Below are 24,679 nucleotides of genomic sequence, written 5' to 3' on the forward strand. Positions count from 1 at the left end.
TCTGATGCCGTATTTCTCGACACCCTATTTGTATATCGAGGAACATGGATAACCCCAATCATAAAGCGTATCCTGTTCAGTAAGCCAAAAGCTCACTGATTTACATTCAGTTTTTTGTGAGGGTCGGCAACAATTAATTTGTACATTTGCAATCTTGAAAAGGAGGAGGGGGAGTCCTGCTTGCCATGTCAGTAATGACATTTCAGAAATAGAATGGGGTCAACTTGCAGATTCTCTGCCCCATGAGCCCTGTCAAAAATATTCCTTTCTGCCTTTATCTCAAACCAAGTATTAATTATTTCTTTGACTTTTAATTATTTCTTCGACCCAGAAAATGTATATTTGTGTGATCTGGACTTTGGTACAATTGTTTTAATAGTGTTTACTATTTTTTGGTAAATTGTGTATAAACTGGTATTGACATATTTTTATAAATGGAAACGGTTGTGACTGCCACCAGCTACTAAACGCATCACTTTTTTAGCCGTTACTTTTGCTTAATAGTGCAGAAAGGGCCTTTGTGACGGGATCCTAATAGTGGAGGACCTGCCCCATTTGTGCATAAATGGTTTCAGACGTTAGTATTGTAGCTCATAAAAATGCATTTTGTTCTTCTCTCTCTAACAATTTAGCATACTTAGTTTTGTGTTGCCACATTACTTCTCCTGGATTTGTAAATTATTTGGATGCTCACTTGTAATCCATATTGCAACCCTGTTCTTACCTTTTTCAGATGAGTGATGTTGCCTGCAAGAATCCTCCAAACTACTGGACATTGCACGGACTTTGGTAAGGATCCAATATAGAAGCATGTAGACGTGCATTCTAGTGCATGAAACTTGACTGAGCGCGCCTTTACTACACACTAAGGGGCACTGTCATTGTGTAGAGTCCACAAACAAAGATATTGCTTAGTTTCAAATCCCCAGAGAACCTGCAGAATGTACTATAGCTGAAACCCAATGGAGCAGTATGTGCTGATGAATATCACCGGCACAACAAAGGTGCAGCCACTCAATCACCTCAGTGTGAAGTATACCAAAGAAAGCGTGGTATGAGGCAAAGAAATCTCAAATGGGAACAGCTTTAAAGCATTGTCAATCTGTACCTGTAGTCTTTAATGTGTTCAGCTGGTCGGTACCCATGTTAGAATCATGGGTAGTAGCGCACACGTCTCAACAGGAATTGTGCTGCGAGTTCGTCATTTATACTTCCAAATTTGTTTTGCTCGTCATACCACACACATACTTGGGTGCCTTGGATGATGATTCACCTTTACTGTTGCATTTCATTCTATTTAGAAACCGCTTTTGCTAAAGAGCTGAGCTTAGAAAATTGTGGGACAATTAACCAGGCACTATAAAGCAATGTGAAATGCTACGGTGGGATGAGTACAAGGAGGACATTGGGGTGGCGAGTGAAGAATAGAGCAATAGGCCAAAAGACCACTGAAAAGGAAGATCACACATGGAGGAAACGGAATTCCACAATGTGAGGGCTAAGAAAGAAGGTGCAGAAATGGACTTTACTGCAAGGAGGGTAAGGTACAGATGGAAAAAGCAGTAGAAAAAGAAAGGGGTCAAGCAGGGTTGTAAATCTTAATTGGTACCTAAATAAAATATAGCAAGATCCTGGACACAATTCAAAATAATGAACTCGCAGAACTGGAGATGAGCAGGTAAGGGAAGCCAGTGAAGACTGTCAAAACATGACTGAGTCCCATTGGCCATTCGCTGTGAGGTAATACATGGAAGAATAGACTTGCAGCAGAGTTAAAGATGTATTTTATTCATAAGCAGCAACAAGAAAGGCTTGGTAGGAAGAGAGGGTGAGAAGGAAAGAATGTGATTACATGGTTTCGAATGAAGTGCGTGATGGCATCGAGCCTATAGCAGCAGAAAGGCAGTTGGAAACATTTATTGGCATTTAAAGAGAAAAGGAGGGAAAGGAAATACTCTGGTAATCCTTATCATCAGTATTAGAAAACGAAACCAAGGCAAAAGGATGAGTGCATGGAAGAAAGAGGTTGTGTAGTGTGAGGGGTCAGAAATGTGAGGCGGACACATTTTTGAGGGTTTTCCAACAAGGCCATTTTTATTAAACCAAAGTCAAAAATCCAACCCCTATCTTGCCCTGCCTCCAACAGTTTCCCTGTTTAAACCGACTAAGGAAAAACACTCTAAAATAGCATTTCTGGCCTTCACACTTATACAATAACATAAACAAAGGTATATGGCAACTTCTAAGTAAAATACTTGGAACACCTTATAAGGTGATTTTCTTAACCTTGGTGAATTCCCCTTCCCCATGTATTTAAGTCAAAGTCGGGTATAACACAAAGTATTAAGGCAATCCAAAGGTGAAGTATAGTTCCAATGCAGTTCCTGGAAATGGTTATTTGGATTAAAGGAAATGTCTAGCACTTCGTAGTTCAACCCCAGAAAAGACCCTTCTCCTCCAGAAGATGGAGTTCAAGATGTTCTTTAGACAAAAGCATACTGTTTCACTTGCAATGCCAAGTAAAAGTATAACTTCTTCACTCAGAAAATATCACAGTGCCTCCTCCTGGGCACCATGAAGCACTCCACCTCCCTTTGGAAAAATGTCAGTGCTCCCTCCTTGGCACCATGAAATGCAAGGTTTGCTTCTCAGCACTTTTCTCTTGGCACCATGAAACATACAGCTCTTTGCTTACAGTGCTCTTCTCCTGACACCATGAAACATGAGGTTTCTCTCACAGTGCTTTTCTTCGGCCACTCTCTTGCCAGCCACAACTACTTCAAGTGTGTAACACACACTCTTCTGCGTTTTAAACTGATTAACTTCTTCCACTTTAAACAGCGTTTAACATTGTACAAAGTTCTAATGAAGACAAGAACTTCGCAAATGCCCTTTCATCTCTGCTGGACAAGCAATGTCTTTGCCTCCTTGTAAACACCACCTTCCTTCTAGGGCTACTTTAAACAGTCTTGCCTTATGTTCAGCCACCTACCAAGTATCATTCCATTCCACCTGTATTACTTGTGACCATGTAAGTTCTTGACCAATAGCTGTGTCTCCCACACCAGTTATTCATATACCAGCTTTACCTTTTAACAATGTGAGATCAGCCCCCTTTCCTCTGTTAGTAATGGTTATTCCCAGAGTAACAGTTATTTCAGTCTCTTTTGGCTGAGGGCAAAGCTTGTTCACCTCTTGGCTTAAGGTAATGCTTGTGCAGTCTTTCGTGCTCACCTTATAGTAGAGGTTAAATGATTGGGTAACAAGATACAATGTTGTTGGGTCTTTCCCGGGGATTGGTAATTGATTTTCAGTCACTTTTATATGCACACGACCACTCTTAATGTTAAAGCTGTTTGAAAACGTATTGGGTTTAATATTTTCTTCGACTGCGTATTCATCCATATGCGAGTGTTACATTTGTTGCACTCTGCTTTCTGAAACGCTCTAGTCCGCTTTGTTCAGGTTCACTCCTTTTGAGTGAACAGCAACTTGTTACAGTAGCCCGCCTGCCTTGCATGAAGGCTTGAGAACATGCTGCAACGCTCACCTGCTCCTTGGCCTTTGTCCCAGGCTGCATGGCGTCTACTACTGGTGTCTTCTTGACCGGGCACGCTTCACTCTTCAAGCTGCCTTTTGGTTCCACCCCACAGGCAGGGAGTTCGGTTAACTAAAACACCCTGGAGCACGCCAGCCTCCAGGCACGGTCTGCTTGCTGCACGCCTCCCGCTGCGAAAAATCTGAAATTAGGTTCACCTGCAGGAAAGCTTTTCGACTTCACGCTTTCCGCTAGGTGCAACCTCTGCAATTCAGACTGAAAAGGACCAACTCGGGATTGGAACCTGGAATAAGTGGATGGTAAATCCCAGCATCCCTTCTTTACTTCCACCTCTGTGGATTTCTCCAGCAAGGTGTCTTCTTAGGTCATCTCCTTCTGCCCAGCAAGTACTTCTGACGCTACAACTACTACTACTTTTTCCACCATGGCTGCTCCTCTAGTCCTGCACCAAAGGGAGCTTTTTAAGCCTCCCAGCCTCCCTGAGGTTTGGGCTGATGAGCCTATTTCCCTGACGGTCAGACCTGTACTGCTCTTCAGCCCTCTTCTTCGTCCCAGTACCCCTGGGATTATGGGACTTGGAGTCCCAGGCAACAAAATTAGAATGTGATATTTCTTTTGTTTGGCAATAGGCCGTTCGTAATGGGATTACGGGGAAAGTTATATCGGAAAGCACAGCTGCTGGAATAGAGTTTCCAACAGAAAGAGGTGGCTGTTTTAACTGTATGCACCTCTGGTCCAAAATATGTATCCCAGCAGTCGTGTGGCAATTTAATATCTAAATATAAGCCTTGTTTAGTTTTGACATGGTGACTTCCGAGATTATACATCACAAGCATTTGATGTCATTTGTCAACAGCGATTCATGACATTGCGTAGTGTGTATTAAAGCTGTTTTAGCTAGGTGTAGCAACAAGAACACTGTTGGATACAGCCCAGGAAGCCCACTTTCTTCTGCCTGAGAAGGTCCCTGAGAGGCGGTGCTTTAAAAACAGTCCCAACATCACAATGGCCACCTCACATCAGGAGGCTTTATTACTGGGGACCTCTTGATGTAGGCAGGTGGAGGAAGGCAGGTGGAGGAAGGTGGGGGGCAGAGTTAAGCATAGCCCAGAGGAGAACCTCAGTCCACAGCATGGCCTCGCCATCTTAGATTTGGCTTAGGCACCAAAAAACATTTTGTCCCCCTTTCTCGTTTTCTGCAGTCAAAGCACACTGGGAAGAACATCGGAAGTCATAGGACTATTGTTAAGTCAGTGTTGGGCCCTTAACATGCGTGCTGCGGATGAATCCACTGTAGCATGTTGCCTATGTTGTGTCAAATGTTGATTTATCTTTGGACACTGCTTGATGAAGGATTCGCTGGAACCGGATTGGGAGTACAGTCTAGTCCTCTACTAAAGAAGCGAAGACAAGGCGCTCCAAGGAAGAGGAATCTGTTCTCCCTAATCATCCCAAGGGTGCCTATTTGGGGTGATAAACTGGCTAGACCTATCCTAATGCCAATCCGAAAAAGTCTTGCTCTATGCTTTTGAGCCCTGAAAGAGGAGAGCTGAATGTATTTTAAGTGGCCCTGTTCCCCCTTGCCTGTGTTAAAGGACCCTAGTGACTTTGAAGCCTCCTTGTCTCTCTATCTTTTGAAAAACATTTGTTAACTTTGACATTTTGGAGCTGAAATCTTTAACTGAGCACCCCTGTCTACAAACCCAGTGTCCCTTCAAAATAAAGTCTGCTTTATCAGTGTTTTATCTGATGCTGGTGGGCCAGTAGTGTTTTCAAGTTGTGCACATTTTTGATAGTTTAATTAAATATTCTATTTGTATAGAATCTTGGTTGGACATTCCTTCATTCTGGTACTATTTTTATTTTGATTGCTTCTGTCACAGCTCACACCCCTCCTGAAGGGTGTAGCCTGCCCTCTGCCTGTACTACCGTAAACGGCAAGGAATATATACCATTAGGATGTGCCCGGTTCGACTTTGATTGGGACCACTGCTGCTTTAGTAGTAGTGTAGGGGCTTAGTAGACGCTTTAGTCACTACTCCTCGTTCCCTGCAGCACAGTATTCATTCTGAGAGTGAGATTGAGAGCTGTGAAATCCTGAAGAGACCACAGAATTCTGTTCAGCAGTCTTCACTCTGTGCATGCCTCAAGTGTCCTTTGAAAATGGAAGCAGACTAAGATGGAGGCCAGGGCCTGGGGGCAAACAGCATGGCAGGGAACCATGCTCAGGCAGAATCGGAATACAATTAATAACATATAACTTGTGAAAGCCCTGACACATGAAGTCAATTGATTGAGGGGAGAGCGCTGGCTGGGACCAGAGTCCTATGCAAGCCGCAAGGCAGCAAAGGGAGGTGTAGGCTTTTAAAGGCAATGGAGGGGCAGGAGAAAGGATGGAGGGAAGGAGAGCAGGAAGTTGAGGAGGGGGATGTGTGGTGTGGTGGAGGAAGTAGGGGGAGTGGGGAGGAGCTGAACGCGAAAAGGAGGCAATGGGAAAGGGAGTAAAATGCAGGAAGATTATAGTATAGGAGACACCGTCATTGTGGAAGCAGTGTCGACAAAGAAATCAAGAAATGCCAGTGCCAAGGAAGAATGATGGGAAGAGGAAGGAGGAGGGAAGATATTCCCCAACTAAGGCTGAGATTGCCCTAGATAGAGCAATGGGCACACTATCAGATGGGGAGAAGAGACTTCAGGAAAAGGTGGAATGTGTATGAGGAGGTGATCGATTGGATGACAGAGGTTAGGGGAACTCTGGAGAGGCACTGGAGAACCCCTTAGGAATAGGATCATCCAAGACTGTGGAGCTAGATGGGCTGGTCTCCTAAAGCAGGAGAAGGGAGACAATATTTTACCCAGACTATAGACCACTCTCTGTGGCAGCTCTGGCAGATCACCTGGCAGCTCTCTATCCTCCTCCCGGCTGCTATGTGTTCTTATCGTGCCAGCACACACAGACCTTGAGAACCATGAGAAAGGTTTCCCCGAGAAGCAGAAACGAGAAGAAAAGATGATGATGCCTACTTGAAGGATTTACAAATTAGAAAATGAGTGGCCAATATGAATTCGCCTGTTTGATGTTGATTTTCTTTTAGTTCTTGAAATAGCAAACTACAAAATATGGTTGAGGTTCCCGAAAAAGCCACAACCTCAAACCATTCCCTATAGTCATAGTAAGGAAGCCCAGGGTTGAAGACTGTGTAGAGATGTCGCGAGAGCGCCCGCTCTCGCGAGATCTCGAGCGTAACGAAGCCCCGCCCCCGCGCGCTACGCGCGCATTACGGGACGAGCGGAGGACGCAAGAGGAGCGTCTCTCCGGGCTCCTCCGAGCACGGGAAATCAAGAGGACTTGCGAACCACCCGACACTGCACTCGCAGCCCCATATGTTGTTGGCCACGTTGGCCTTTTGTTAGAGCACCACTGCTAGGGTTATTTGTAAGAACCACCCATGTTTATGCAATAAAGCCTGTTTGGACAACCCGCAGCTTCCTGCCTCCTGAGATTCATTATACTACATAAATTGGCGACGAGGACCTCCTGGAACCGCGCAGAAGCATGCAGGGAGCAACACCGCCACCACCCTTTTTACAGACGCCAGGTAGGCCTGCCATTCCCTGGCCACAATGGCAGCCCCTGTTTACAACGTATGTGGAGGCAATGGGGGGAGCAGGATTCACGGCGGCAAGACGCAGAGCCATGCTATTAAACGCCCTTGGGGTAGAAGGACAAAGAATATTCGAGGGCCTGGCGCTGATAGAGGTAGAAGACGACGATGATGATGTGTTCAAGGAGGCTGTCAGAAGAATAGAAAAGAGGTTCGCCAGTAAGGAAAACACAGTGCTCCACAGGATTCGGTTTTATACGCGGAAACAAGAACCGTCTGAACCTGTCGACGATTATATCACGAAATTGAGAGAACTGGCAGCTTTATGCAACTTCGGCACGAATGCAGAAAATCAGATATGCGACATGCTAATAGTCCACACCAACAGCCGGAAAGTTCAAGACAAATACATCATGGAAAAAGAAGTACAGTTAGAGAAAGCAGTGGAAATAGCCAGAGCGGTGGAAGAAACAGCAGGAAGAAGAAAAGAGTTTGCAGGTACCCAAAGTTCCCCTGAGGTACAAGCAGTAGGTTTCCGTCCTAGAAAGGAAAAGTTCATTCCAGATTCAAGAGAAGGGAGAACCAACAAGAAAGAACCCCTCAAGTGCCATAGGTGCACCAGCACAAAGCACCTAGCGTTCGACAGAGAGTGCCCAGCCAGAGACAAAGAATGCACAGTATGCAAGCGCATAGGACATTTCTCAATAGTGTGCAGATGGCGAAATAAGAAAGTCACAAGTCTGACCTCAGAACGCATGGCAGAAAGGGATTCCTCGTCGGAGGAAGAAGGAAGGCCCACCGTAATCATGGTGAACAGTACTAGAGCCAGGAGAGAGAAGCCACACTGCATGATCAAGATCGACGGCAGAGAGACAAGGGTCATGGCAGACTCCGGCTCGGACCTTACCATCCTACCCCTACAAACATACAAAGATATGCTCGGGAAAGAAAAAGTAAAAGTACTCACCACGAAACACAAGCCGACGGTTTTCGGTGGAGCATCAGTTGAACTACTAGGCTACATCAACGCCAAAGTCGAATTTAAAGGGAGGGAAACTTACACCAGAATATACTTCAGCCACGAAGGGCCTCCAGTGCTAGGGTGGGATGACCAAGACAAATTGAAGATCAGACTCGACCCCAGCACAGAAGAGCAAGTCCTATCCATAGGCGTGAGGAGTGAAACCGTAGTCAAGAGCGATTACCCAGCACTGTTCTCGGAGGAGCCGGGCCACATCAAAGGTTTTCTACACAAAATTGTCCTCAAAAGAAATGCCATCCCTGTAAAACACCGAGTGAGGCCAGTACCAGCCACAGCGAGAGACACCCTCAAACAACAATTGGACAAAATGAAGAATGAAGGGGTGATAGAAGAGATTGAAGCGTCCGAATGGCTGAGCCCAGTCGTTCTCATAAAGAAACCACAATCGCAAGAATTAAGAGTATGTATAGACTTGCGCAGCTTAAACTTGGAAGTCGTCACAGACAGTTATCCACTTCCAAGCATAAATGAACTCATACTTTTGATGAAAGAAGCCAATATCTTCTCAAAACTAGATATGCGTAACGCATATCACCAAATCCAGCTCCATGAAGAATCAAAATCTCTCACGGCATTCATCACCCCGTTCGGCACATTTCAATTTACCAAAATGCCCTTCGGATTATCATCAGCTGCCTCAGCGTTTCAGCGCATGATGGATGCCCTCTTTCGAAAAGTCAAAAATGTGGTCTACTTCCAAGATGACATATTGGTGTATGCAGGTGATAAACCGACACACGATGCCACTCTCAAACTAGTGCTCAACAAGTTACAAGAAGCGGGAGTCCGCCTACGATACGAGAAATGTTCTTTTGGAGTAAAAGAAGTCGAGTACCTGGGATACAAAATTTCAGAAAAGGGCATCAGCCCCAAACAGAACCTTATGCAAGCCATCATCAAAGCACCCAATCCCACCAACAAGGAAGAGGTGAGATCATTCTTAGGCTTAGCAGAATATTACGCAAAATTCATACCCAAATTTTCTGAGACCACGTCACCTCTACGGGATCTTCTCAAGAAAGGGTCCGAATTCCTGTGGCAGGAACCCCAAAAGGCGGCAATAGACACCATAAAACAGCACATTATGGAAGCCCCGTGCCTTCAACCGTTCAATCCCAAGTGGGAAACAGTCATCACCACTGATGCCAGTGCGTATGGACTGGGAGCAGTACTTACGCAGAGGAGGGGTGACACCGAGCATGTGGTGGCCTTTGCATCGAAGGCGCTATCTGAAGCAGAGCAGAACTACTCCACCATCGAAAAAGAGATGCTAGCATGTGCATGGGCAGTGGAGCACTTCAGGACTTATGTGTGGGGCACCAAGTTCAAGCTGGTGACAGATCACAAACCACTCATCCATATGCTCAGTCCCGGAGGCACCAAAGCTTCCACTCCCAGACTAGCTCGTATTGCCGCGAAATTACAAGAATATACATTCGAAATCCACCACATATCTGGCTGGAAAAACTCGCAGGCTGACTGCATGTCGAGATTACCGGAAAACAAAGAAAAGGCTGCCCCGTTTCTACAAGGGGAGTGCATTGTTGCTTCCATCTCGGACATAAGAATGCCAGAATATCTGGAACTCAGTGAAAAGCACTGGCAAGAAGAAGAAGGGAAAGACCCAACCATGTCCGCCATTCGTAAATGGATCAAAGAAGGCTGGCCAGATGAAAGGGTGCTACCCGAGGGCATGAGGCCATATTGGAAAGTACAAGAAGAGTTGTCCGAAACACAAGGGATAATCATGAAGTCGGATCAAATCGTCCCCCCCACAGGAATGAGACGCACAATTCTATGCAGGGCTCATGCGGGGCATTTGGGAAACACGATGACTCGCCGCAGAGTCAGGGAAGCATATTGGTGGCCATCCATGGACCAGGAGATTCGCTCCATGATAGAGCGATGCCACGAGTGTTTAAACAGCGACAAAAGATTGAAGATTCGCCAAGCACCTCTCATACCCACCGAGATACCGGAAACAGTATGGTCCAAAGTGGGCATAGACTTTATCGGACCCCTGGAAGCGATGTCAGCAGAACACAAATACGGAATTGTACTAGTCGACTACCTATCCAAGTGGGTGGAAGCAGAGTTTGTTCCAAACATAACTACAGAAACGGTTATAGAGGTGCTTACCGAAATTTTTCAAAGGGAAGGGCTCCCCAATGAAGTAGTCACGGACAATGGGGTGCAACTAGTTTCTAGAGACATGGAGGAGTTTCTCAAAAAGAACCACATCAAGCAAAAAAAGGCGGCCCTGTATCACCCTCAAGCAAATGGACTCGTGGAAAGGGCGAACAGGTTCATTAAAGGGGCCATCCAACTTGCAATGGCCTCGGGCATGGACCCCCTCAAGACTACAAAGGAAGCCATAGCAGCACATAGACTCACTCCGAATGGCATTACCCATGTATCCCCATTCAAAATGTTGAGAGGGAGGAGTGCGGCATCAACACTTATCCCGCCTTGGCTGTCTAAAATAAGAATAGATGAAGAGGTAGATATGGCAGACGTAGTATGGCGCATTACAAGAAACAAGTCACGCATGAAATTGTGGAGTGACAGAAGAAGGAGAACGAAGCAAGCGCCCAGCATCGAAAGAGGGGACTGGGTCAAAATCAAACTACCAAGAAAAGATCAAGACACAGGTTCCCGGTATAGTCAACCCATACAAGTTACTCATAAAGGGACAAATCACGTCCGCACAGAAGACGGGCGCGCGTGGAACTTCGAAAGAGTAGCTTTGTATCAACGCAGACAAGAAAGACTTAAGACTCCAGAAACCCCACGCACTGAAGCAGAAATGGAGGATGTGGGGAATGAAGAACCAGAACCAGGGAGAAGCGATGGAGAGAGAGAAGAATCAGAGAATCAACCGGAAGAACCCTATGTAAGCCCCGAACCGGTTCCGCAGGGACCTTGCCCGGGAACCAGTGAGAGGCCCAGAAGGGAGCATAAAAGACCGGTAAGATTCAATGACTTTGTGTTACAGTGACCCCTCTCCCATTGTGATAAAGGGAGGTGTGTAGAGATGTCGCGAGAGCGCCCGCTCTCGCGAGATCTCGAGCGTAACGAAGCCCCGCCCCCGCGCGCTACGCGCGCATTACGGGACGAGCGGAGGACGCAAGAGGAGCGTCTCTCCGGGCTCCTCCGAGCACGGGAAATCAAGAGGACTTGCGAACCACCCGACACTGCACTCGCAGCCCCATATGTTGTTGGCCACGTTGGCCTTTTGTTAGAGCACCACTGCTAGGGTTATTTGTAAGAACCACCCATGTTTATGCAATAAAGCCTGTTTGGACAACCCGCAGCTTCCTGCCTCCTGAGATTCATTATACTACAGACTGGCCTAGTAAATTCTGAATATTGTTTGAGTAGTTTGACAAACCTCCTGAATAACTAATTATGTAACCCTTATGCCGTGGGGGTGTAGTTTGTCACTTGACTGTGTCAAATCTCACAGTTTTTGAGACAACAATTAACTATACTGGAAGAGGGACACTGCACCCCTCTGTAATAGGTTACATGCAATCTCCCTTTGTGATATGTTATTGATACCCAGTTATTTTACATGTGTTCTCCCTCCATCATACTTGGTGTGAATGCTAATGAGATATTTATCTACAGATTATAGATCTGTATTAGTTCCTGACTTGTTAGGCCTACAACCATGCAGGAATAAATCTGAGTTCATAAAATGTGATTGCGATTACCTGCTTTGTTTAATCGTTCATTCAAATTCCTTTCTCCGCGATATCCCAGGTCCTCAAGATATTCCCTAATAACCTTAACAACCAGCACTAATGCGAACATTATCATAGTTTTATGAGGAGTCCTTATCTGTCTGAAACCCGAAGGGCAAGTTATTGTTCATAGGATACTTCTTGCCAATGAACACAAATCAAAATATCATACTCTTTGCTAAATACTCATACACCACATTTCTACCAAGGATGTGGCCATTCACGACCTCAACAAACTCTCCCTGTTGCTGAGAACATTATCAGCTCACCCACTATACTTATGGGTGCAGCCTTCTGGACAATTATTTAAATACTGAAGCTTATAAAAATAAGCAGAAACACCCTGTTTGGAAGAAGAAAATGAAGTGTCTATCTCTGCTAGCATGCAAATGTGCCTTTCAATCGAGGGCGAATAAGTGCTACCCGCTCTACTGTCAAAATAATCCACTCCAGGTTGCCATGTTGCGATTGGTGTGGTGTTCTCTGAAAATAATTGTGCAATAATACCTATTAGTACCCAGTGAGGGACAATCGATTTGTTACAAACGATGTGATTGGCCCTTGCGGGGTCCTTACCAGCCTGACCTGGGTCTGCTCGCCGCCACATCTTTCTGCAAGTGGCTGCCATGGAAAGGGAAAAGGGAGAAGGGAGTATGTGTAGTCCCTATTCCTGTTCCATGGCAGCCATCTAAATTGTTTTTTTTATTTTACTGTTTTAAATGGGCTCCATGAAAAGGGAGAGTGGACTTATTTCCCGTTCCATGGTGGCCTTTTTTTCTCCTTTGTTCAGTCGCGAAACGCTGGAGCATCCTGCAACCGAATAAATGCACTTGAGTGCCCTGGTCTAACGGGTCGGGGTACTAATAGCAATAAGCCTCGAACCGGTGTGGGGGTCGAAGGGGTAATTTCCACATCAGGTAATGCCCCTGGGCCCATAGCATTACAACTATTCATTTGGTCTGATCTGCTATTTTTGACATCGCATTGCACAATAGACACTGGTTAAACTGGTTTTCCCAGGCAAAGTTGAACTTGCCAAACCTCCTTATGCTTGTCTTCGACCCCCTATTGCCTCCTCCGGATGGCCAACCCAGCTCTGGTGACCATCTCACCCCAATGCCAAAACTCTCCTCAACAGAACTAGGGAACTATTTACATTGCTGGTTCATCTAGAATGTTCCAACTTCACAGAATTTGTTGTAGTGTTCTGAAGAATAACCTGCTGGCCCAGAGAAGGTCTTAATTTTTAATATGCTTATAAAGTACAGTTGGGTTAAAGTTTGCTGATACAGCCATCACAGATGCTAATAGGTGTAAAACTGCTACATTCCACTGTGCTATCAATGGAGGATCAGGTATGATCCACATTTGCATTTTGAGGGTATACACATTGGTAATCCATGTGCTTCATTTGTGTTAAGAGCTATTAACCTCTGAGTCTTTCCGCGCTCCAAAACAAGAGTTCAAAAACATTGGATTCTGTGACACAGTGCCAACTTCAAAGTTGTACTTTAACGATTTTTTATTTTTGTAACACAGATATGTTCTTGTGGTTAAAAAGTGCAAGAAATCATCTCTGTGAGGAACATGATAAAGTGGATACATGTAGATTTGTTGATCGTAATCGACTGAGATGTGAAACTGATACTTTTTCAGATGCCAAAGTTAAATGCAGCTTCAAATGTGCACATTGGAAATTATGTAGATGGTTCTCATGTTCTTAGCACCCACATAGGTAACTGTTGCTAAGAGGTGAGCGGGCGCTGGCTAGCAGCACCCAGGCTGCTCTGAGTGTGGGCTTGTACCATACAATACAGCCCATGTTCCGTGCATCCCGATTGTACATAAGTACCCTGGGCAGGGGCGCTGTTCAGATGCTCAATGACAATGCTGGACTTGGATGTATTGAAAGATAAGGTCCAGGAGAAGAAGAATATTAATCAGGAAAGTCTGCTATGGTCCACAACTACCTGGTGGCAATATGCTTCCATTTCAATTCATAATACCTTCTGTTGGTCATGCATTTCCAAAGTTCACTTTTACCGGCTGAAAGTGTCCAAGCACACTACACATTGGATGCTAGGTAAAATTAAATTTAAAGCATCATTTTGCCAAGCTAGTATGTTTTAGTTTCAGTAGAAACCAAGTTATAGCCATGCACATTTTAACTGAACCTATTTTACTAAACTTGCATGCATTTGTAGAACATATACAAGGTGAATTCAATCCATCCCAGGAAGTCCTTTATGATTCCCAAGTGAGGATTTCACACATCCCCACCATGCGAGGGGAGGCTGAAACCATAACTTTCCCATAGTCTATTCAGCAATGGGTGATCTGGGCATGGTAAATAATTGCTGGCACAGCCCTTTCTTCTCAAGGAGGCAGGGCATGGGTGGATTTAAAAACCGCATGGGAGTCTGGCACCAACAAGACTTCCATCTTTTTGCTCCCTACATGCTTAGCTCTGCTCTGCAGCTACACTTGAAGAGTGTGGACACTCCCATAGAAGAGGGCCCCATTGGATCTTATCAGGAAACTTGGGAGCCACCAATCCCCTGCTACTTTTCATCTTCATATAGAGCGGGAACCTCACCCCAGCATTCTGTTGGTGGTTTGCGCTGCTGACTGTTCAAAGTCACTTTCCATATAGGTGAATATATAGGAGAGACTATTCCCCTAATGTCATTGGTGCCCATAAGAGACCGCTGCTGGAAAGGGAGAACGGACACATAGGTACCAAGTGGGAGACTGTTGTCTGAAGGTGGTGTGTGTTCCCGTCCAGCCTCTACGGTTTTGTTTTTTTCTTTCAATGCTGGTTGTTCAGAATTTTAATTGCTGTTTGCATTTAGTAAAGACTCTATGTTCATAGAACCTTGCTTGGAACTTACTTTTATTTTAGCACTTTTTGTACTATTGTTGATTGCATGCCTCTGCTGCGGTTTTGTATGCCCTTGGCCCATATGATCAACCAAGGCCAAAAGAAGTATACAATCTAATTTAGTCTGTTTTAAGTGGAGCAGTTCTCAGAAAAGTTGGGGTACAGGTTCAGGCCTAGCGTATAGATATTTTTTCTTTCCCTTTTATACCATTGCTTGCCAGATTTGAATTTCAGCAAAGATTTGTTTTTAAATCTATTGCAAATAGTTAATTTAGGGCAATAAGTGGATGGGTATTGCCGGTCAAACAAAGTAGGCTTGTATATTATATAAAGCCAGTGCTGAGTGAAGTTGTTTTATGCAATTTCACTTTAATGTACAATGGATATTTCAGGCTCTCCTGCCACAGTAGGTCTTTGTCACATGCTTTATTTTCTGCGTTAGTGTAATGTCCAAATCAACATCACTGCAAAGAGGAAGGTAAAGCTTGGAAACATGTTGAGTAATAAATAGGATGCATGAAGGTATCTTAAAAATCATTTAATGAATGGATAATTGGAAAGATCCATAGTTGAAAATATCATTTCAATTGAATAAATTGAAATACCAAAAATCCATAAGAGTAGTCGTTTGAGTGGAGCAAATACATCGCCATCTGATATTTGTAAAAAAGAATGAAATCTTTTCTGTTCTAATATTTCAAATAACTAGAAATTGGTGGTAAACCGCAATGTCTGCAAAAGGGCCATCAAGAGTCACACGTGTCTGCGAAGCTAATCCACAAGAATCTCCGTTCAGAGGTACTGTGGAGGACAACAGTCGGATATTGTTCAGGGAAAAGGTAGAGAGGAAGTCACACCTATATTTAACCCCTGGACAGATTAATAACTGGAATCTACCAATTAATAGATCGTCTAGCGCAGGAAAAAAGACAATTGGTTAAGGCTTAAGGAGTATTGCTTTCAGGAGAAGTGATTCAAAGATGGTCACCAGCAGAAGAGAGAGACCTGCCACCCATTCTCTGTTTGGAGAAGCGTTTGGCAAGCAGGGAGTTGGTGTTAGAGGGGTGGAGGGCTCAAGCAGGGGATTATTTAGGTAGAGAAAGTTGGAGATGGTGTGGTCCCAGGCACCAGGAAGCCTTGCGGATGTTGCAGAGGGTCTTGAAGTTGATCCTCGCGGCTTCCGGGAGCCAGTGGAGAGGTCTTAGGGCTGGAGAGATGCATTCCCTGGGCCATCTTGCAGCCCTATTCTGGATTAGCTGAAGGGGGCAAAGGGAGGAAAGTGGAGATTGAGGAAGAGCCTGTTCAGTAGTCCGGCCTAGAGAGGACAAGAGCTCTAGGAACATTGAGCTTCTGGGGAAAGGTGAGGAAAGGAAGAATGCCTTTAAGGAGGTGAAGCTGGAAGTGGGCTTTCTTGGCAAAGTCCACGGTGTGAGGGTGAAGGAGAGAGAGGAGTCGAAGATGAACCTGAGGTTTTTGGCCTTGTGGAATGGTGAGGGTAGAGGGCTGTGAGAAACCAAAGTGTGTCCCACTGCTCAGTCCCTGGGGAACGGTCATCCAGGTGGCCAGCACACAGGCATCGCCTTTGGATCCTGTTCCTAGGGGTGGATCTGTGCCGGAGGCTCACCTGGATGGGGCTGGAGGGTTCTGTGGGAGTGGGGCACCCAGAGGAGAGTCGTGGTATCCCTGTAGAACACCCTCATTCAACATACTATCTAGGAACCTTCTCCCCCACCCCCCTCTTTCTTACACACACTCTGCTGCACTGACAAAGCGCTGCAGGCAAAGACAGACTCTCACACAACCAGTCCGTTTGACATGTCCCAACATGAGGGTCAGGCAGAGTTGGGCACTGAACCTTAATGACTCGCACCTGAATCCTATTACCTTTCCCCACTGGGATAAAAGGCGGAACATGAGAACAGCCCGGAGAGCAAGGCGAGGAGGGCAACCGCAGCGAGCAAGACCAGCAGAATGGAAGGGCAGGAAATCCCGGGAAGGCAACGCAAATATGGAAGCACAGCAGACGGGACCAGGAGGCGAATGAAAGGCTGTGGTCCTACCAGCTGCGAGGTGAAAGTCGAGACAATCCCAAAGGGGCAACTCCATGCCACTGCAGAAGGTCACGGCGGTACCTCCTTCATGTCCGTCGTGAGACTTGAAACGAGGTTAGCTGCGCTGGGACAAAAGCCTTGACTGAACGGAAGGTCTTGATAAACTGTATCAGCCGCTGCCGGTGTATGAAAAGGGAGACCGGCTTATGATGATGAATGAAATAGACATTAACGTGTGAAGTTCTCATTAGGTTGTCGAGAAACCGCGAGCGAAAGCACATTGTAGCAAGAATGAAGAATGCCGAGATTGTGCATGTGAGAGAAGCCACGAGAGAAAATAACTAGGAAAGGAGGCGAATAGTCAGTGGTCATACGAGGATATAGCAAAGGATACAAACCCTCTCATACAGTCGAAAGTCTTTGACAAGCAGTGAAAGGAACTGTAGCTACCAGAAGGCCTCGGGAGAGCAGGCTGGGATAAACCTTTGAACTGTATTCAGTATTGTGGGTTGCGCGTAGGACGGCAGCCGTGATAAAGAGAAGCTTGATTGTGAGAAGTAAACTCACTTGCTATAATATAACGGAGTGCCCGGCGAGACGCGATTGCATTTCGGAAGTCTCTGTATCGAACTGACAAGTACATAAAAGTGAAAGCGTGAAAGATTGCAAAGAAGCAAGTGTGATGACGGCGGCTTGAAGGCTCATGCCAGAACTGCCTACAGAGGAAGGTCTGAGCCCGGAGAAGAGGGACCCGAGTGTACCAGTGAAAGTAAACCAACTATTTGTTTAAAAAGACATTAAGAGTTCCTGAATGCTATAAGCTAGTAGAACTGGTAAAGTTAACTTAACTGTGATTTGAAGGCTACTGTGATCTCGACGGAGGGATGCCAAGTGAAAGCAAGGGAAAGAGATTCCCGCATTTTTGATAGTGACTGAACAGTGGGGTAAAGACGAAGGTGTACCCAACAAATGGGTATCGCGAGAAAGCCACAGGATAGGGGATTCCCGCATGGTGAGGGCATTTAGACATACCTATGGAAGTTAAAGATACCTTAAAAGCTATTTCCCAACTTAAACCCAGGAAGATTCCAGGTCTGGATGGGATTCACTTTGGTTTCTAGAAGGCTTATGCCAAATATTTGGCACTGGTACTAAAGCACTTCATCTCTTTAAAGGGACAAGAAGGGCTCTTGGAATCCATTAAATTATCTTATAACCCATTAATACCAAAGCCTGTGAAAGACCCTAAAATGTGTTCCTCTTTAAGAACGATAGCCTTGATCACTGTAGGCTTGAAGCTCTATACCTGCATTTTGGCCAAAAAACTTGAACAAATACTATTGGAGCTAATTGATGGATCTGTCGGGTTAAATCATTTACACAAACTGTTTCAATAACATACAGAAACTCCTCCAAATAGCAGACACATCTACCCAGTTTAAGTGCCAAAATGGTATTCTTATCATTAGACACAGATAAAAGGCCTTTAATTGTGTGCATTTGGAAGCATCTCAAACTAATTTTGAAGATATTTGGTTTTGGGGCATGTTTCTGTAGGATGACACACTTAAATGATCAGGGACTCTGAGTGCGGATCTCTAAATGGTGTCCCAAAAAATGTTTTCAATATTTAGAGGGACCATGCAGGGGTGTCAGCTATCCCCACTATTATTTATGTTGGCAATGGAGCCTTTAGCTGCACAAATACGGGGGATGATGTTGCTGGGGATCCATGGGCAAGTGATACTCCTAAAATCGGTATGTTTTCAAGTGATGTGATATTTATGCGAATATATCTACCCGAATCACTAGTGGGGTTGGAATGTGAGATCCGCGCCTTCTTCAGAGTTTCTGGTTTTAAAAATAATGAAACGAAATCTGAGATTTTGAAAATTTCCGTTTCCCAGGCAATATCGACTACACTGCTGGAGAGGTAGCCTTATAATTGAACATTGAAGTCCATTAAGAAGGTATGGCATACACCCAAAACCTAAATATGCCCTGTTTTATAGAGCTGACCAACTTGGACTAATGGCAGGCTTCGGTCAGATTTAAATAAGTGGAGATGTCCAGCACTTGCCTGGTTGGGCCGCATTGCATTGATAAAAATGAACATTTTATCCCACCTTCTCCATCAATTTCAGGCTCTCTCAATAGTTGGGCCTTGTGTAGACCTAAGAAGCATTCAAAGTATTGTGTAACTGGAAGGGAGCCAGGCCTAAAATGAATAAACAAACACTTGTGCGCTAGAACCCCCAGGCTAAGGTTGTGTCTCTGAATATCACCAAATAACTATATTGCAGCGCAGCGTAGAGTGAATGTGAAATGGATGAAGTTTAAATCTGTATGGCAAAGGCCCCTTTTGAAACAGGCAGTATCTGGGACAAGGATTTAGGCACAGCCATGGGTGAGACGAGACCAGTCCTGTCCTCTCATTGCCAGTTAACCCTATACATTGTATGGAGCGATTCACAGATCTGGTCTCACTGCGTTTCCGTCCCCTCTCACTCTGATCTTTCAAAATCCTGATTTGCCACCTTGGCTTCAAACAAAGGCCTTCATCGCCTGGTGGCTTCGAGGATGTGCACACGTTGGGGACATGTTCCAGGGCTGTGGTGCAGGGAGCAGGGGGACTATTTAATTTTTTGGGGAGTTTAAAAGGGAATTCTGGGAGCAATAAGTAAGATAGGTTTGAGTGCATGCAAATCAGACACTAGGTGTCACATAGCTCAATTTTGGGATGTGACTACCAGGCAGTTTACGGAAGTTGAAAAGCTAGAATTTTGCTCCGATGCTGTGAAGCACCTATATCTAAGATTAATAAATTCCGATGGGCTATTGCCCGTTCAGAGATAGAGCGTTTAAGACGGATGTGGGGGAAACCTATTCAGGCTCCGCAATCCCTGAGGTTTTTCTGGAAGAATGCCTGGTGGCGGTGCAGAAGTACACCTGCAGCGTTCAGCTCAGAGTGGTCCAATATGAAGTCTTGGGATTATACACCTGTAAGACTACACTCAATTGATAGATGTAGGCAGGATGCCTGCTGGAGAGAATGTGGAGAAAAGGGGGAGATATATTTATGTTCGTTGGGGCTGTTCCAGGCTACGGGATTTTTGTTTGGAGATGAGATCTATGCTTGGGAAAATAGGAATTCCCGTGTGTATATATAAGCGCCCTCTACTGCTGGTGCTGGTTGTCTGCGATGAGAGCAGGTCTGGCTTGCCATTCTTGCTTTATAGTCTCTTGTTTGCTGGAAGATGAAGCAGTAAGTGTGGGGAAGAGAGCCTCCAGAAAGGCCCATGTGGCTGTTAAAAGTCGGCCGAATTATTGCATTGGAAAAACTCTCCACAACTTTTAAGGCCACTGAAGCTAAGTTCTATGTAATATGGGGCACCTTCCTGCAGCATCCACTGATTGTATGCGTTTATGGTGCCCTCAAGAACGCTGTGAATTGGGATTAACTGACTGCGTTCAGAATCTGGGCAGTAAGATGTACAAATGCCAATCCTAAATGAAATTGATTTTGGGGCAGGGGAAGTGTTAAATAATTACTTTGAATGTCTTGTTATGGTAGGGGAAGAGGTTGTAAACTGACTTTAGAGCCACAGGTACAAGACCGATGTGGTCAGAACCGAGAACAGCCTTGTTGGGTACCTCTAGCCCAATTTACATTTAGCATAGTCTATTTGGTGTTTTTTTTGTTTATTGTTTTGTGTCTTGGTGGCATTTAAATGGTCTTCTAGGGTATTTCCAATGCATTGATTCGTGTCTCGAATTGAAATCGCCTGAACTGGCTCAATAGGGGCTTGATTGGCTGTGAATGGCTTGAACTCTGGTGTCTCCACTGGCACCCAGGCAGCTCCACGCTTCAGTGCTGTGGCTCCGGGCACAGGTGATGGGGTGGGTAAGAGAATCGGCAGCCTATGTGTGGCGATTTGGCTCTGACTCAATGTGCCTCGAATCAAAAATGCTATTCTGCAGGATACTAGCAGCGCCAGTGGTATTAATGCTGTGGGTCATTTTATCAGTCCCCTCAAAGAGTTTTAAGGGCCTTCTGGGTGCTGGTCTTTTGTAGCAGCAGGTGGGCCTTCTTCTGCAGTGCATCTCTATTGTCTCTTCGAGGTGGCAAGGGGAAGAGTTGTCAGCGCTTCTCTACATGGTGCTCATCAATCCTGGCAGCACCCTTCGAATTGGTTCTGTTCAGTAAGATTCTAGGCTAGAGATTTCTCCCAAGATGATTAAACAGAATAAGCGATGGTTCTTTACTGAAATCCTAATGGCTGATTGGTCTGTTTACAAGCTTCCTGTCTGAAGCATATCGCTGCCATATTTTGGAACCTGCGTGAAATTGGGGAGTGTAGGAATCTCAGGGAATTGAGGTCATCTTTTCAGAGATGACGGATTTCTCTGGATCGAGCGACTTGTCTGCCCTTCTCCTGTCTGATAGCATCCTTATTGTCTCTTCTAAACATGGCCAACCCCCCTACTAGGCTGCATCTTTCGGATGCAGTGCCAGTGCCGACGAGGAAAGTGCCTTCAACGTATGGGTGAAGTGTTCGTTCCTCGCCAAATGCACAAAGGCCTTCACGTGAGCAGCTTCTTTGACAAAGCGAGGTTGATTGCAGTTGTGTGCTTTCATATGCTCAGCCAATGAGTGGAAAGGTTGAATTGCAAGACAATGTATGCAACGCATTAAAGTTTTGTAATGCCTCCAGTTCCTGTAATACCACTACATCCATCTTTTTAGAATGTATAGCTTCGCTTTACTCCAGTATTTTATTTCCAAAGGGGTGCGTGCAGTGTACTTAAACTAAGTTTCTGCTCATACTGCACACACACCGTTTGGAGGCAAGCATTGTCATGTATGCCAAACAAAAACAGAATGCCACTTCTAATTTAATACAATGGATGCTTAGCATTGCTCCTAAAAATATATATATATTTTTATTTTATTTATTTGAGTTCATTGAATTAATAATTTTTTCAAAACTTAATTACAACATTGTTTCTGTCCCAGTCCAAAAAATGAGCAGGAAGAAAGTGGACATAGGGAGAAAAAGAAGTCAGTCGAGATGAGATAGAACAAACCAAACAGAAAGAAGAGGAGGAAAATCGTAGTTCTCAGTCTCTCTAAAGTCGATTTCTCACACAAGTTTGGCAATTGAGTTTCATCATAGACACTGAGACGATGGTCATCTTGGTTTTTTATATTTGTTTCAGCAGTCTGTGAATCGATGCCATTCTTAAGTAGAGGCTATCAATGCATATATGTATGCTGTGACGCAGGTTCCCCTGGTGCCACGAGCTCTTTAAAGGGAAATGTACATGAGTAACTGCTGCAGTTTCTTCATGTTTCAAGCACGTGATGTTGGTGTCTGCAAGGCGGCCAATTCACATTTCAGCTGCTGGTCTGTCTGTAGCCAGTGCACATCAGAGATGTAACCTCTCTTCTCCGGGGAGAGGTTACCTGGTGTGGCAATTTCGCGGGTTCTTGTGTTTTATTACCGTTTCTGAAGCATGATGTGGCAGAGGTATTGAATGCAGCGGAAAAGAGGAGGACTCGCTCCATTCAGAGGGAGGAAGAGATGTTGTCCATTATTGAGCTAATGGTTGAAGTAGCACGAAGAGACCGGACCAACATAGTCGTTTATGGGACATGTCGTTTTTTTCCTTCACACTCTTGCCGTTCATGGTATTTCACTTTCCTGTCATTTTAGTAACATTAATTGGCATTGTGTGAAATAATGTGGCATGCCAAGAAACCTTGGCGAGTAGCAGTGCAGGTGAAATGGCAGGGTGCACAATTTGCACTCGCCACTGGCTAGTATCAGTTGACTCTTGGCGAGTAAGAGATGGTGTGCTGTGTGTATGCATGGAGATGTCCAGTGTCTGTTATGGCTGGTTGCCCTTTAGGGTGGGGATTTGAGGCTGATCTTGTCAAAACATTTTGCAGGCAGAAGCTTGAATGCATCGCACGCTTTGTGAGCTGGCCTACTTGCCTCATACTGAATAATATCCCCTTTTAAGAAACCTAAATGGAATGAAAATATATACAGTACATGTTGCAAACAGAAATCGCACAATGCTCCCACATACATGCATACCGGGTTTTGAAAGCCGTCCAACTAGGCTGGTAACTTGTGACATGTGAAAATGATGCCAATGTTGATTAGTCATTTGTGAATACCACATATTCCTGCTGTTGAAAACCACACAAGCACATGGTACCTATGGAAAAGGTTACGCGGGTACAACCTTACAGTTGTGATTGTCCCCAGGGTGCTTAAAATGTATAATTTGTTTTAATTTATTTACTTGTGTGGATCAATTCATGATTTTTGCAAGATGTATTAATAAAAGCGACTAAAAGAATGCTCATTGGAAACGTTTTCTGCACAAGCCTCACACCGAGCATAATTCTTCATTTGACAGGCTTAAGCAAGAGAGCACTTCGCTAGATTGGCCGTACACAAATCATGCATAGTACAGAACTTTGTTATTTTACTACCCAAGTCTTGTGGTATTGAACTCACTAGGAGGCCCCTTCATATGATCGCTGCCAAGGACATGATCCTCATCTACGTCGTTCTCCATCCCACCACACAAGCTCTTTTTGGTTTATAACAGAACCGGGACAGTAGAAATGTTTCACACGCATGATACCATGACATCGGGCCATGTCAATAGTTCAGTCCTATAACTAGCCTAAGCCACCCGTCCAGCAAGTGCTGCGTGGAGTGTGAGATGTGTGGGACTGTGTACAGGAGAAATGAAAGCTGACCTGGGCAGTGAAAGAATGGCGGTGCTTCTGTTGCGTACCATTAGATTTTGCATCAACACCTCTTTACTGTGCTCAAAACCTAGAGGAAGCTTGCGAAAATGTGTTCACCAAAAACTTTTGCAGTCATCTACTGACCACAAAGTTGATTAAACATGTGAGTGGGCGCACAGATGTTTTAGGGGGGCTATCTTTTCTAAATATGGAAGCTCCCCTTTAAAGCTGCATTATGCTAAATTAAAAATTGAAGATCAGTATTCGAATCACATTAATGAATACCTGAAATGTAACCACCTGTTGCTAACCATTATTCATAAACTCCTTTCTTTTTGCATCAGGCCAGATCGAGCAGAGTCGTGTAACAACTCCTGGCACTTCAATGAAGCAGAAATAATGGTATGATTTTGTTTTTTGTCAGAAGATTTGTATTCATGTTGTAACTGTGTATGACCAAATATAATTTACAAACATTATACCTTCTATTATAAATCGGCTTATGATCAGGCTATAATAAAGCCAAAAATGCTATTTTCCAAGTGATCGCAAATCCAAGACAAGATCAGATGGTACTCGGAGTCTAAAGTGTCAAGATTTGGAAGGTTCCTTGCTGAATTAATATCTAAGATTAATATCTATGATCAGGGACGAGATTCCTCGCCCATCCACCACCAGTGTGTGGCTCCTACTTGTGAAACTAGGCAGGGGTGGGATTCTTTTTCCCCTACCGTGTATAAAGGAGGTTTGGCCATTAATGGATGAACTAAACACACGCTTTCTGCTGAAGGCCCATGTCCAGCAAAGAAGCTAAAATAATGTTTATCTGTTTTTGCAACGATCTTTTGCAGATTTTACATCTATCGTTAATACAGGGGTGCTTCCCAGAATCTGGCATGTACACCCTTATTAAAAAAAAAAAAAAATCTTAATGCCAATCTTTTGGCTACCTATAGACCTGTAACATCTCTTCCATTTCTGGCGACGTTTATAGAAAAAACGGTATCTGTACATTTAAGTTAA

At 44.7% G+C, this 24,679-nt stretch overlaps 1 protein-coding gene across 2 annotated transcripts in view; it reads left to right on the plus strand.

Moving 5' to 3' along the window:
- RNASET2 (ribonuclease T2) overlaps positions 1 to 24,679 on the plus strand; it is a 522,081-nt gene that overhangs the window by 194,895 nt on the left and 302,507 nt on the right. For both annotated transcript variants that reach the window (XM_069607702.1, XM_069607703.1), the window contains 2 exons: positions 734 to 789; positions 24,001 to 24,058. In XM_069607702.1, coding sequence (XP_069463803.1) covers positions 734 to 789; positions 24,001 to 24,058 — 114 coding nt within the window. The remainder of the gene's footprint in view (positions 1 to 733; positions 790 to 24,000; positions 24,059 to 24,679) is intronic.

The sequence above is a fragment of the Ambystoma mexicanum genome, chromosome 4q, assembly GCF_040938575.1.
Source record: "Ambystoma mexicanum isolate Mex_15411 chromosome 4q, UKY_AmexF1_1, whole genome shotgun sequence".
NCBI lineage: Eukaryota > Metazoa > Chordata > Amphibia > Caudata > Ambystomatidae > Ambystoma > Ambystoma mexicanum.